Source organism: Amphiprion ocellaris, chromosome 5 (assembly GCF_022539595.1).
Source record: "Amphiprion ocellaris isolate individual 3 ecotype Okinawa chromosome 5, ASM2253959v1, whole genome shotgun sequence".
Lineage (NCBI taxonomy): Eukaryota > Metazoa > Chordata > Actinopteri > Pomacentridae > Amphiprion > Amphiprion ocellaris.
The window spans coordinates 28,086,597-28,101,135 of record NC_072770.1 but is presented as its reverse complement, the minus strand read 5'-3'; the positions used below and the strand labels follow the sequence as shown (position 1 = coordinate 28,101,135).

The 14,539-nt window shown below is 39.7% G+C and overlaps 1 protein-coding gene across 1 annotated transcript; it reads left to right on the top strand.

The window, feature by feature from the left end:
* Window positions 1-2,145: 2,145 nt before the first annotated feature.
* Window positions 2,146-7,910, top strand: srsf3b (serine and arginine rich splicing factor 3b). Its single transcript, XM_023278926.3, has 6 exons — window positions 2,146-2,305; window positions 3,075-3,285; window positions 3,392-3,532; window positions 5,559-5,597; window positions 6,151-6,237; window positions 7,209-7,910. The coding sequence occupies exons 2-6, from the start codon at window positions 3,083-3,085 to the stop codon at window positions 7,234-7,236; spliced, it is 498 nt and encodes a 165-aa protein (XP_023134694.1). The 5' UTR covers window positions 2,146-2,305; window positions 3,075-3,082; the 3' UTR covers window positions 7,237-7,910.
* The last annotated feature ends 6,629 nt before the right edge of the window (window positions 7,911-14,539 follow it).

Below are 14,539 nucleotides of genomic sequence, written 5' to 3'. Positions count from 1 at the left end.
TAAAACAAGACAAGACCAAACATTAAATAAAAAGCAAAGCCAAGAAAAAAACTTGTGATATGAACAGTCAGTATGACAAACTGTATTGAAGCACAGTCTCCACTACAGAGGGTCACAGTCCAAGAGGTGTGTAACCGCACACTGTTACCTCTGCACGCGTATTTACCCACTGAAGCATGCACTTAAGAAACCTATGTACACACGTGTGAATATACCTTCCCATGAACAAACCATGACTTACTGGCCCTTATTCTGTTATACCAACAGGAAATTATCAAAGACGTGTATCATTTAAACAGTGATTTTGGGAGAAAAAAAAGGATCTTAATTTAATAAGCATTTTACTTTTCTCACCTGTGGAAAATTCATCCACTTACCCTGTGCATCACATTTAAGAGTATCCACTACCATCTCTTCCACAAATCAAGTGATTTTTAATATGCATCCTTACAGTTTGAAGCATTTCCCGTTTGCAGTGTTGAAAACACTGTTATTGTATATGGGATTGGGATATATGGTAGTCAAGTCTGTCAGCTCCATCTTTGTGCAAATGCAACGTGAGACACATAAGAATCCTCACTCAGCAGCTATGTTCCATTTCTACTACTTTGATAGAACAAAGCATGACAGTTGCAAACAGTGTGTTTGTTTTCAGCATTGACAAATATTTATATTCTAGGAATATGTAAGTCACAAACTTAGTGGACACAGCCAGCTGTCATTTTACTGTGTGTTGATCAACCCAATCCAGAAATTTGGTGTTCGGTGTGTTATACAGTATAGTTTCACAACTTTTTGATCCAGTAAAAATGTGTGATTGCCCTTGTTTCAGTGACATTCACACATGGCTGCCGCCCTGAGCAATTTAAGCCTTCATGTTCATTGAGCCATCTCTGCAGAGCTTGAAAGGAGTTGAGAGCATGGTGTGCAACCATCTGTGTAAAACCCGACTAAGAGAATGCATTATATATTGTAGTAGGCTCCAGGTCCCTATGGACAGGATGAAAAGTATTAAAAATGGATGACTTAAAGTTAACTAAAGCAAACCAGACTGAAAACAAAACAAGCCTTAATGTGTATGTGTAAATGAGGCACATGTTATTTTACTCTAAGAAAGCAGACGTGAAACTAAAGATTTTAAAACAAAAACAGAGTTAGATTGACCAAGATAAGATGGTTGGTGGCATTCAGGCTGTGAAATAATGGGTAGAGGTCACACAGATTATCCTTCATCCTGAGTTAACTGTGCTCATCTGGTACTTCACTGGGATGCACACAGCCTTGCACATACAAGTTGTTATTCCTCATGGATGTGAGGTGACAAGCCAGAAGGGCACTCTGCTCAATTATCAGTATTTTCATCTCACACCTTGTTTACATTTCTGTTTTCAGGGCTTTCAGGCTCATCGCTCTTTTATGAAAAATTATGGAACTCACTCAGGCTGCTGTGATTGATGATCTACCAGACAGCTGGGTTTAAATCTTAGACTTTAAAATGCTGGGAAACTGTGAACATTGACTAGATTATGTTCCGTTACACGTTTGAAAGCATATTTTTAAGCTTTGTTACAGTTAATAGGCTTTCATGAGCTTGAGCTGTCTCTGTGTGTGTGTGTGGGTGTGTGTATACATAATGACGGCTTCGGTTTTTCAGAACCAGTTAACTAAAAAAAACAAGCATTGTCAGTCTTCAAATAACCTTAGGTAAGTTTCATATACAAAAAAATGCAATGTCACCGCCATAAAGACTTAGATTTTCTGTTTGTCAAGTGTATTTGCATCGTCTGTTAATTGTATTTAGATTATTCATTGATTTGGACTTCGTTCTGTTCATTTCTGCTCTATTTACTTTAGTCCAATGCTTTGTACATGGTAATCATTTTGTTCAATAAAGGTTTGCTAGGAGAAAAAATCATATCAGTCGCTACCTTACAAAAAATATGTAAACAGCGCCACACTCACATTGACTCCCAATCTGTGGCCAAATGTGGTATTGCAGCTCCGGGCACTAAAATGTGTATTCGTTAATGCTTCCTGGTTCAGCGCTAACACCGAAATATTTAACGAGTTCATCTTACAAAAGTAGAAAAGTTTAGATTGTTACAAAATACAAGTTAGTTGTTTTTTAAAATGTATTTATTTTTTCTAAAGATCACCAATTCAACTTACCCCGCCCCTCATCCGGCATCCGGCTAACCCAACTAACAAACGTATCTTCCGTCACGCCATTTTCCATCGACGACCGAGTGGAACAAACCAGCGGGATAAGCGCCGATATTCTGAGCTGTGATCCGCATCCAACACGGTAGAGTTTTTACAAAAAATATTTCATAGTGTGATGTACTGGACCTTTAACAAAATGTAGAGTTTCGATTAGTCGCTTCACTGCACCAATTTATTGTACTGTTTGATTTCTCTGCCTGCGAGCCGGGTCCCGCCGCCGCACAGTAGGCCTCAAACAGGCGACAGCCATTTTAGCAATCCTTATATACTCAGGAGATGTCGCCGCGGAGTAAAATCTAAACACAATTTAATGTTGTACATAAAACTGTACATTGCATAGGCAGCACGTAGGGGACGTTTCAGTTAAGCTGTGAAGTTTTGAATGAGATTATTTATTCATTTTCAGGGTTTAGCTTTAGCAACCACGCATAGCTTTTTTTTTTTGTTTAGCTACGGTTAGCATAGCCTGCATATCCTTAACGCTACGCTTGTTTGGGTTGCTAAATATATAAAATAATGAATTGGGAATGTGGTTTATCGCTAAAAATTCTGTTTAAGAATAACATCAGGTCAGAAACACTAAATGCATTTTAGCTTATTGAAATTCTTGTTCTGGAAAATGTATTGGCCGCGTGAAGTAGCAATATACAATGGCATTTCACATCACACGCTTAGCTTCGGTCACACAGGTTTACGTTAAATTTCTATTAGGAAACCAAACAACAATGGTGTGCAAGAATTTTCAGCCGTTTAAGTGTTATTGCAACTACAAGTAGGCTTTATCTTAACAGGAAATTTGAAGTCTCTGCAACATTAATACTAACGTTTTTGTCTTTGTCCATGATTTTCAGATACAGTCATGCATCGTGACTGTCCTCTTGACTGCAAGGTCTATGTTGGAAACTTGGGCAACAATGGGAACAAGACTGAGCTAGAGAGGGCATTTGGCTACTATGGTCCTCTCCGCAGTGTCTGGGTGGCCAGAAACCCTCCAGGTTTCGCCTTTGTAGAATTTGAAGATCCCAGAGATGCAACTGATGCAGTGCGTGAGCTTGATGGCAGGTAAGCAGTGATCCGAACAATGTTTGACGTACAGCAGCTGAAAGAAGAGAAACAGGTTTTTTCTTTTTATAGCCACAAGAATTCATATTGTCTGGCTGTTTTGTAGGACGTTGTGTGGTTGCCGAGTGCGAGTGGAACTGTCCAATGGTGAGAAGCGGAGCCGCACCCGTGGTGCTCCTCCTTCGTGGAGCAGACGTCCTCGAGACCGAGATGACTACAGGCGTCGTAGCCCACCGCCCAGACGAAGGTGACCTACATGTTATTGTTTGACCGTGGCCAGCAGTATAATTTCAGTCTATTTTAATACCATTTTGTAACTTACTGATTTGACTCTCTTACCCACAGTATATTTCCTGGTATTTGCTTATGGATTTCAAGTCTAGGCATTACTAGTGTTTGTGACCTTTCTGCTGATTATACATTTGTGACTGTTGCAATGTCTAAGGCTTGCAGTTTCATCTTCATTGACATTATTGATCATTTAGTGCAAAGAGCCAAGCAGATGGGTATTCATAACTACTTAATTTAATATCACGTGAGAATGGGACGTTATACTATGGATTAGGTTTATAAAGGGATGTCTTTCTATTGCAAAATGCATCTAAAATATGGCCTGCAAGACCTTACTTTTGCTTTAGGCACTAATGCTTCTTTTGAGGTGTACATTTTTTCTGTGCGCTTTCAAAGTTTCTGCATTTTAACTGCTTTGCAATGGCAAAATAGGTATATGGAACAGGTTTAGGCAGGTTTCCTGTGTTGGAAAAAGTATAACCTGTTTAAAATTTTGGGGGGATGAAAGTGCCAAATGTGATGCAATTTTTTCTTTTTGTTTGAGGATGCTTTTTATTTTTCATCTATATTAATAAGAATGAAACCCGTTGCAGAGCCACCACCATGCCTCTTCTCACCATCCTCTGAGTCAATCAACTAGTCCTCTTTCAGCATCATGTGACTGCTGACCATCGTGCCCCAATCAGCTTGGCTGGTGCTGTCACATGACCCAGGCATGGCCAGTCGTCAGGTTGCACCAGCCCATTGGTTCCTCAGCATGCCGTTCTCAACCTCCTCCTCCTTCAACCTTAACCCAAACGGCAGCGGCCCACCTCACATTCCCGACCAATCAGCGTATTACGTTTCCAAATGTCTACAACCTACCAGCAGCAGCCTTCGGCTAACCAATTAAAGCAGGAAAAAAGCCACAGCCAGCCCCCATCTGCCTGCCACCTAATCACCTTGCAGCATCTGGCCAGTCCTATTCAGCCAATTCTACCCACCCGGCCGACAGTCTGCCTCCCTTTCGTCATATCTAGCTTGTTGAAAACCAAAAATACTAGTAAGTTTTCCTGCTTCATTCAGTACACTGCTGATTACAGTTTTGAAAGTGAAGAGACAGCTGGTTTGAAAAGGTTCTACTTTTTTTTATTATTTTGATCATAAGTTTGTTATTTTGTCATCCACCAGTTCTGTAGTCCTTGTTTCAAAAAGGAATGGTTCAACATCAAATATCTGGAACTTCATGCTTCCAGAAATTTCGATGATAGATAATCATCTGGTATGACTTAGGGCTCTGAGCAGAATTATAGTCACACCAATCCAAACTCTTCTCAACCCCCCCTATGAATATCAGTTACTTTTTTGTGCTGGTCTGAAGAGCTCTTATCTTGGTTCTTTTCAAAACGTATTTCCCATGAAAAACATTTTGGATTTCATTACTAGCCTCCATTTGTGTATGTCCTCCCTTTAAGTGCAGTGGACCAATTTCATACAGATGGTGGCCCGTGTGTGTTTGTTTAAATTCCTCACACTAGGGCCAGTCCACAGTACAATGTTTAATCTCCTTACAGGGGAAATGCTGCTTATGAGCTCACTTTGATTTACTATTAAGCCATAAGGATTAGAATATTTGATATGTTTTAATTGTAGAACACACACACACTTGTCTACCACTTCAAACTACAGACTGGAATATAATTGACACATGTAACTTTATTTAAAGACGTGCATGGTACTGTGGGATAGGTGAGGAATGATTCCTAAGTGCCTTCCATCTTTATGCACTAGGTCCATTGCCAATGAGCTCTTTTCTGATTGAGATCATTTTTTTCCCTGGAAGAACACAAAGTCTTTTACTTACGTTTTGAGTAACTAAGATAGACAAAGGGCTGTGCTGAAGGAGCCCAATGTAGGAAAAGGAGTCAAATAATGTGGAGCTCTACACAGTGGCCAATGCATCTGTCTTTGTTCCTAACAAAGTTTGTATTCTCCCTGTGCAGATCTCCACGTAGGCGGAGCTTCAGCCGCAGCCGTAGCAGGTATGTCAAATTTCAGTATGTCCTCCAATGCAGAAAAAAACGCTAACTTGAATATTGCATATAGGTAATACTTTGGAATAAGCTTTATGTAGAAACTATATACACAGTTTTCCATTTAAGTACACCCAGCTATAAGCAGTATTACAGCAGACCCTACCTTTACAAAAAAAATGAAAATGTTCTTTGTAGTTGAAATTTTTTGAGAGGTGTTTATTCATTGTGACCATTTTGAAAGCTTAAGTTTGTGATGCTATTGAATGGGCTATTCTCATTAATACATCATAGAACAGAAAATAGAGGTAAATCAATAGTTTTCTACAACAGTACAATTTGCACCTAATAGTAAAATAGGAACTGTGAATATAAACTAATAAATCATACATAAACATATCTTTAGGAAAAATATATCTTGTATATAGTTAGACGTGCACGAAATTTCATGTGGCCATGCACTTAATGTAACAAAAACATGACTGTATATTAAAGTTGTGGTCTTAAAGTATATTTAGTAAATTATAATGTTTGTGTAATGGCTTTGGTTTGGCTTTTTCAGGTCTTTCTCCAGAGACAGGAGGAGAGAGAGGTCCCTCTCCAGGGACAGGAACCACAAACCTTCAAGGTCCTTCTCCCGATCAAGGAGGTACTGATATCTCTTGAGCTGTGTAACGATAATTTCATTCCTCAAATAAATGCAATCATTTCATTTGAATAATATACCTCCCAACTGAAACTACTGCAGATCCCTTCAGGGATGTCACAATAACAGAAATGTGGTTGTTGGTGCTATACCACTGAAATTCTGCAATTCTCAATTTAATACCACCGTTAAAAATACTTTAATGAAATTGCTATATTTCAATGTCAACTCTTTTATTGGAAAAATCTTAGGCTCAATCTTTCAAGTTATTAACTGTCATCACTGTTATTTAAAGCTACATTGTGTAAAAAAAAAAAAAGGTTTTATAAAGATGATTTCTGCTGCAGTGCCCAGTTCTTTCATATGACATGGTGTCTTTCTCTCCTGCTTAACATTATGCTGATGTTGTTAAAACAGGAAGGAAAACACAGTGGCAGCACACAGCATGCCAACACCATAACACACACTCCACTACCCTAATAAGGCCAGTGTTTACTTTGTGCAAGTACACCTGGGTTAATGTGACATAAATTTCACCATCTCCCCAAGTCCACAAGAGTTTACCTGGACGCTGTTGCACATGTTGGTGTATAGCCCAAAATTTGCTCATGCTATGTGAGCGTAAACAAACTATATTAGCCTCTGCAACTGTTGTGACAGTTTCAGATGCTGTAGTATTTCAGGTTGAGACGACATAACATGTGCTTGACAGCGGGTTACCTACAGGACTTGGACTACATTTCAGATTTTCAACTTGGTGCCCGTTTATTGCATGAGTACAACCCTATATCCCTTAGAGTTTTCTCTAAATTGTGTTTTACTGCCTAGACGAGTGTTTCTCACATTGTATCGTTTTCAGTATCTGTCATTAAAGCTTGTTTGAGGATTGTACTGATGATACTGGCTCAAAGGCAGCTTGTTGAGAGATTCTTGCTTGCATTAACAATATGTTGTTTATTCTCTCTTTCTTACAGCCGCTCCAGGTCTAACGACAGAAAATAGAGGGAAGTCCGTCAGGTGTAAAGGGAGCTGAAGATGAACGGTTGTACAGCCTTTACCGTTTCGTACGATGGACTTCAACATGGCCCATGTGGCCATTTTTTTGTGCGTGGTTTTTTTGTTTTTGTTTTTTTTAATAAACAATCAAGCATTTTAGTGTCCCTCCCCCTTTTCTTGTTCTGATCATTTTCAAATATACTGAATGAGCTTGGACAGGTGTAATATCACCTGCATCACTTAAACTGCGTCAGTCCTAAAACAGTTGTGCCACCCAGCATTCCAGTTCACCGGTTAATCTCTTTGAGCTTTGGTTTTGTTTATGAATGTACTGTGTAGTTCAACATTGTGCGAGTAATTTGTCATTTTCACTGTGTAAATGCCAGCATTGTTTTTTAAAGAAAGGATTAGGATAAGTGAGAAATTCCCTCATTTTGATCTCCTGTAAAGCCAACCTGTTTTTGTCTTGCTTCTTCATACTGTGAAGGTTTCCATCTGTTAATGGTTGGTCAATTGTTAAAAAAATGGCACCCACATTCAAGATGCAAACCTGAAGCATTATTTCAAAAGATGTTAGAATGAACAGATGTTGGATTTTTGTCTATGAAGTTTTGCATTTTTCTTTTGTTTGATACTGTGTGAATGGTCTCTCAATTAAAATTGCAGATTGTTTAACAAAATTATCTGTGTATTTCATTCCTTTCTTTACTCTCCAAACATTATCAAAACACTGTTATTCTCAGTTGCTTTTCCACAAGAGGGCACTCTGCATCACTCAAATGTCTTAAGGAGTTCTGACTCGGTCACTTTGAATTAGATATAAAATGGATTTAAGTGTCTTTATTTGACCCAAGACATTCATGTTGGTGCAGGCTGCTGTGTCTGTAGTTTGTGTGACACCGTTTTGTCACCTTTTGCCAACATTGCAGGTTGACATTGAACTGGGAAAGGCTAACTTTAATGTTCTATTATCCACTGTAGTATCAGCTGATGGTGCTGTTGAGATTGAGATGACTCAACAGAAGTGTATATCAGTATTTGAAATGTTGAGATAGAAGCATTGCTTTGAATAGTCACAACTCCACATTAAGATGAGAGTAATTTAGCATTTTGTAGAATAAAATGTGTAGAAAATGCTCTCAAGGTGAAGGAAATTCAGTTCATGTCACAACTAAACTGGAGATAACTTGTAAGAGACACTGGCATCTTATGAAATGACATGTGGTTGTCATGGTTGCAGATGGAGATGTTTAATTAGTTCGTGAATTTCACCTTTCAGGTTTAATTGGTTTCTCCATTAATGTCATTCAAAGGTAAGAGAACCCTGAGGCTTTAGATTGAAGGTCCAACTGAAGCTGATGAATGGATTGATGAGGTTGTTTGTGAATGTGACCCTTCTGTAACTTTACTGTAAGTCTGAATTTCCCTCCTTTTCAGCTGTGCATGGTGTTCTGTATGTCGTTATGTAACCCGGTTGACTGAAAGTTTAACCCCTTCACCAGGAGAGATAAGCGACAAGGCATACAAATAATGCTGTCCTTGTGCTGCTGATTAACTCATTGTATGTGTGTGTATAGGTGTGTGTGTGTGTGTGTGCGTGTGTGTGCGTGTAATGTGAAGCCTGTTCAGACTCTGAAAACTGGTAAAAGTCCTGAACTATTTTCTGTAACAACGAGACAGAAATGTGACAGTCCAAATGTTATCAATTAGTCTCAATTTGAGGTTGAAACTTAATAAAATTTTAAATTTCATTCATTAAAAGTGCAGCTGTGGGTCTCTGCTGTTTCCCACGGACAGTGTTTTTTTTTTTTTGTTTTTTTTTTAACGCTTTCCACTGCTCTCCCATCGTCCAATTGCTTTTTTTCGGTCACACCCCCCATCAAGCCCACGGCTCCGTGTTCACGCTCACAGTCCACGTGAACCGGCATAACACAGCGACACGGAGCTCTCAAATCTGCGCGCGCTTTTCCACGAGTTACTCAAGCCCCCTGCGTGACGTCACCCGGCCGAAGGATGACTCATTGTTTCCACGGAGACGGCTCACACAGTCAAGGAACTCGCGGGAATCCACTCAGAAAACCTGCGGCATTTCCACCCACTGTTATGTAACAAGACTGCCGGTGGCTTTGGCGCCCACGGAGCAGAGGACACGACGACTGGAGTTTAAAAAAACACCAAGGTGCTGCCTGGTGGGGCTAATTTTAGAGGATCTATGTCTGTAACGATACCGAAAAAGCTTCCTCAAATAGTAGATAAACAGAAAATTAACAGTGGAAATAATCATTTAATTGCTCAACTAATACATGATTCAAAAATGACAAATAATTGCTTGTTGCTGCTGCACAAAAGTAATTGTTTAGTTTAATTAAAAACTAGATTTTTAGGGAAATGTACTTAAAGCTTTTCTCTGATCTTTTGTTAAACCCCTAAAAACTCACCTCTGTGTATCAAAGTTCTGAGTTGTTTTTTTTTCTTCAGGAAAATAATCTTTTCAATGCCCTAAAATGGCTTGTATTAAAATCCCCTCGTCTTTCATTGCAGCTCCAACAAACCAGATCGCCTATGATTCTGCTCAAACATTACAAAACTACTTTATGCTACACAGTGGCTAACTTTAACACTGGAGTAATTCGGCTGTGCTTGTCTGATTCACAAACTAACACAGAAAGCCCCTCCCTGCAAGATGACAGGACTGGTTCTTTAACTTTCTTACATATAAAACCCTGGACGTCTGAATCAGTCATTTTAAGACTATCATCATACACTGCAGCTTCAAGGAGAAAATGCTCAGCCATGGTGTTGACTGCTTAATTTGTTCACGATTAATCTTCCACCATATATAAAAAATACCATATGGACATGAAAACAAGGTCAAAACCTAATTTTAACCAGTAAAGGTCTTTATTCACCTTTTAAAACAAAGAGGCTAAGAAGAATATGAATATCAGTCTCATTTTTGTCCCTACATTGATCATTTTGTCAGGAAAAGTGTCATCCTCTAGAGCTGAAAAATGAAGCCAGCACAGAAATCACAACAACTGCAGTTCCATAAATGGCCACTTGAGGCTGGTTCTGAAAACAAGTCACTCTCCATAGACTGCCATGTTAAGGACCAATTCATGCTTTGGACTTTGAAAGTGGACAGCGCACACAATTCTATCCATACTACAATAAGATTGCGGCACAAATGGGTGCATTGCTCCTCATATCTTACACAATAAAGCGCATAAGGCTCGAATGGATGTTGCTGAACGGCTGTGACTTTGCACTTTTGACAGGATATAGCAGCTAAATACAGATTGGGCTGTAGCACTGTGTCAGTCTCGTTTTTCCTGAGGTGTGACAAGCACAGAGGGTGGAAACTGTAAAGTCTTTCTGGAGAATCTGGAACTTCCTACTGTGCTTGAGCACCATCAAAAACACCCGAAAATCAAAGCACCCTCAAATTCAGGTTGCCACTACATAAACTACAACTCCTTTGATAAAGTATTACAGTGAATTACAGAGAGAATGATGGAGAACCTCCTCACACAGGCTCTGTTAACTAGGATTTGTGTCAAGCACCAATTGTTTCCGTGGCACATGAGCAGTCAGTGGCTTGCAGAGCAGATGTAGTTGGCTTATTGTAGTTGCAGACATGTAATGATTGAATGAATTGGCTCTAAAATGTACAAATTTGGAACAAAAACAGACATACTTACAGCCTGGTACAAAAAATGGTTTTGGTCACCTGTTAAAATTGTATTAAAGCTTAAAGGTAGCTATAATTAAACTTATGGTCGCTCTGAGTGACAGGTTGACACCAACATAAGACAGTCCATGGCCCAGAGATGTTTGCATGACCCACATCAGGTCCATTCACGCTCCACTTCTTTGCCAATTTCTGGATGAACCAGGAGACCAACACCTGCTCATTCATGTGATCATAAGACAGCAGTGCAGCGCGTACAACTCTGCAGATTCAGGTCAGCAGCTTCAGTTCATGCTCATATCTAACACCAGAATGGGGGGGGGGGGGGGTGATCTTAATGATGCTGACTGTGCGATGGTTGCTGGTGTCAGATATCCTGGTTTTGAGTGTTTCTGAAACTGCTGGTTTGGAAACATCCAGCGAGCAGCAGCTCTGATCCAAACTCCTTGTTAATGAGAGAGGTCACAGGTCAGGCAGGTTGGAGCTGACAGAAAGACTACAGCAACTCAGAGGTCCAGTCTTTACAGCTGTACTGAACAACTCTAAAGGCAGATGGACTACAAGAACAGGAGACCTCACCAGATTCCACAGCTATGGGCCAGAAACAGAAATCTGACGCTGCAATGGCCACAAACTCACTAAAACTGTACAGATGAAGACAAGTATTCATTCCCGCTGAGTCTGCAGATGGCAGAGTCCGAGTTTTGCATCAGCAGCATGAATCCATGGGCCCAACCTGTCTTGTGTCAACAGTCCAGGCTGCTGCTGGGGGTGTAATGGAGTGAGGAATGTTTTCTTTGTACACTTTAGGCCTGTTAATACCAACCAATCATGGTTTGAATGCCGCAGCCTGTCCAAGTATTGTTGCTGACCATGTTCACCCCTTTATATATATAGAGCTTTCATCTCCTATAACTGACAATGCACCATGTCACAAAGACAAAGTTATGTCAGACTGGACTTACTGTCATGACAATAAGTTCAGTGTCCTTCAGCGGCTTCTCCAGTCAGCAGATCCTGCAGCAGGGGTGGGGGTTGGGATTCTGCTGCTCTACTTCCTGGAATGAGGCATTGACTCCTTGAAGCCTCCCCTGGTTACTAGTTAAGCCTTGATTACACTCCCTTGCGTTTGCACACACCAACAGCTGTGGACACCACAAACGTGTAGTTGTTATTATTTTACTACTTTTCTAGTCCACAGGAGTCCATTTGGAGGACTCTGTTCTGTGCATGCATAGTACGGTCCGTGTTATACTTTCAGCATCTGCAGATATTTAAGGAGAGCGTGACATAAATTAAAAGTCACATGCAGCCCAGAATATGTCTGTGCAGCCGGTACACTACAGAAGAAATGGTGTGTATACTTTATGCACAGAATAGGTAGATATGACCTGTTGCCTCTATATACGATGGAATTCTACAAGTGGAAATGAGTATACCGGCAATTTAAAACCAACAACTATAGGTCTATGTATGTCCATAGACCTTGTAGCATCGTCACCCTGTGGACTGAAGGTTGGGTCCACGCAGACTCTCACAACTTGGGGTGATGACCAAACTTAAAGGACAACTTTTTAAGTATTTTAGCAATAGCTGTGACAATCATGGGGCAAACTAGAAAAGCAGCCTTCACCACACAAAGCAGTCCGCTGGAAATGCTAGAAACGCTAGAAATTGACCAGATGACACCACAGTGCTGCATTAAAAATTGAGTCAGGTTCAACTTTTTGCAGTATAATCTCTTTTTCCCAAGAACCCTCTGCATTGCTTTGTTGTACTGATTGACTTACTCCATTCAAATAAAAGCAAAATTTTTATTCACACTGCACTCCTGTCAGCTGAACCTTGACTGTTGGGAGATGTCAGGTGGTGTAAAATTAAATTCCATTTGTCATTTGCTACAGTAATGATGTGCCTTTAATTTTTAACATCCCGTTTATGCTAGAATTTGGACACTTTTGCACATCAAAACTACTTCAACATTGTTTTTTGCAAGCTACACTGACAAAGGAAAATCAATACATGTCTACTTGGTCATATGCATAAATATGCGTTTAGTTCAATTTAATTAAACTGCACCACAATCTTTCTGATGAAGACAGGCCAGGTTCTGGGATCATTAAAATTAAATACACAGAGATAGAGTTTATGTAGCTGATACCTTTATGCATCAGGACGGACTGTGCTTTGTTCACAGGGTCAGGTGGGGTATCAGGTAACCCCACCTGAACTGAGAGTGTAAAAAATCCTCAGACAATAGATCAACAGACAATCAATAACAGACAGTGAGGACAATATGTTCAATATCACAAAAATGGTTAAAAATGCTATCATCTTGCAATAATGGTTATATTTTTTCATTAACATTTAAGTTATTAAATCACATGCATAATTTAAAACAGGTTTAAGGTATATTTTTTGTATATTGTCAGTGTTACATAACCATGATTGTCAAGTATTAAAGTTGCAAACAGCAGAACCTCCTTAATAAATGATTAACTAAGCAACGATGCAAAGTCTATATGCTGCATTTAAAATCAGCTACTGATCTATTCACAGTAGATAGTAACCATTATGAATAAGACAGTTCGACTGGCCTTGCAGACCGTCTGCACTGTGCAGCTGCCTCAAAGCTGAGAGATAATAAAGTGTCTACTCAGCTGTACAAATGTAGAGGCCTTCCCTGTAGCAAACAGCTGCTGCTCCGTCACAAACAACATGCACTCATTGTAAATTTCTGTGTAGCTTAACCTTCACCAACCTCAGCGCATATCTCCATCGACTATAGCTATGCTGTTCAGTCGATACACTCTTTGTGCCAAGTCTGTGTGTGTGTGTTTCTCTTGTTTCCCATCAGTCACCTACTTAACAAAGGCCTCACTGTGGAGTCAGATCAGTTGGGCCTTTATCCAAAGCATCCTACAGTTGGGGCCCTTGTTGTTGATGCGCTGAGAACTAGGCTGAAAGGCAGCATGAAGGGATTGGAAAGAATGAGAAGTCTTTTGGCTGCCGAGCTGCCGAAATAAACAGGCCAGACTTCAACAACAACAAGAGTGGGTGGGACGAATTTTTGAGTACAATGTGTAACCAGTGTGGAAGTTCAGGGGTTGTAACAGGCACCTTGCTTCAGTGAAACTATTATTACTACAAACACCAAACTTTAGAATATAAAGACTATAATAAAGAGGTTGCTGGGAAATCTGCAGGTTAGTTCCAATTATTCTGAAAACAAATGGAACAAATCAGACATTCACTTTATTTTCTAACAGTTTATTGCTTTTGGGAAAACACGTGAAGACACGTTGGCCATGTTGTTACAACCATACAGAAAATGAACCATTATTATCAGTAAAATTAATATTTAGGAGTATTTCCATTCGTGATTTTGTCAATTAGATGCATAAGAGCATTTGCATCGTGAGTGAATTTAGCTGCACTATAACCACAAAATGGAACTAAAATTTCATCAATGACGGTACAAGAAACAACCTTACAGAATAAAATGTAACAATATTATACAAACTAAGCTACCATCAGTCACCTATGCATTGTTAAAAAGCCTTCAGAATGAAGCAGCTGCAACAACAAAATGCATATTACACATTAGCCAATCAGTAA

Coding starts and splice junctions, on each gene's coding strand:
- srsf3b (XM_023278926.3), top strand. CDS start 3,083: ATGCATCGTGACTGTCCTCTTGACTGCAAGGTCTATGTTGGAAACTTG. Junction 3,533..5,558: donor AGCCCACCGCCCAGACGAAG/GTGACCTACATG, acceptor CTCCCTGTGCAG/ATCTCCACGTAGGCGGAGCT. Junction 6,238..7,208: donor TCCTTCTCCCGATCAAGGAG/GTACTGATATCT, acceptor TCTTTCTTACAG/CCGCTCCAGGTCTAACGACA.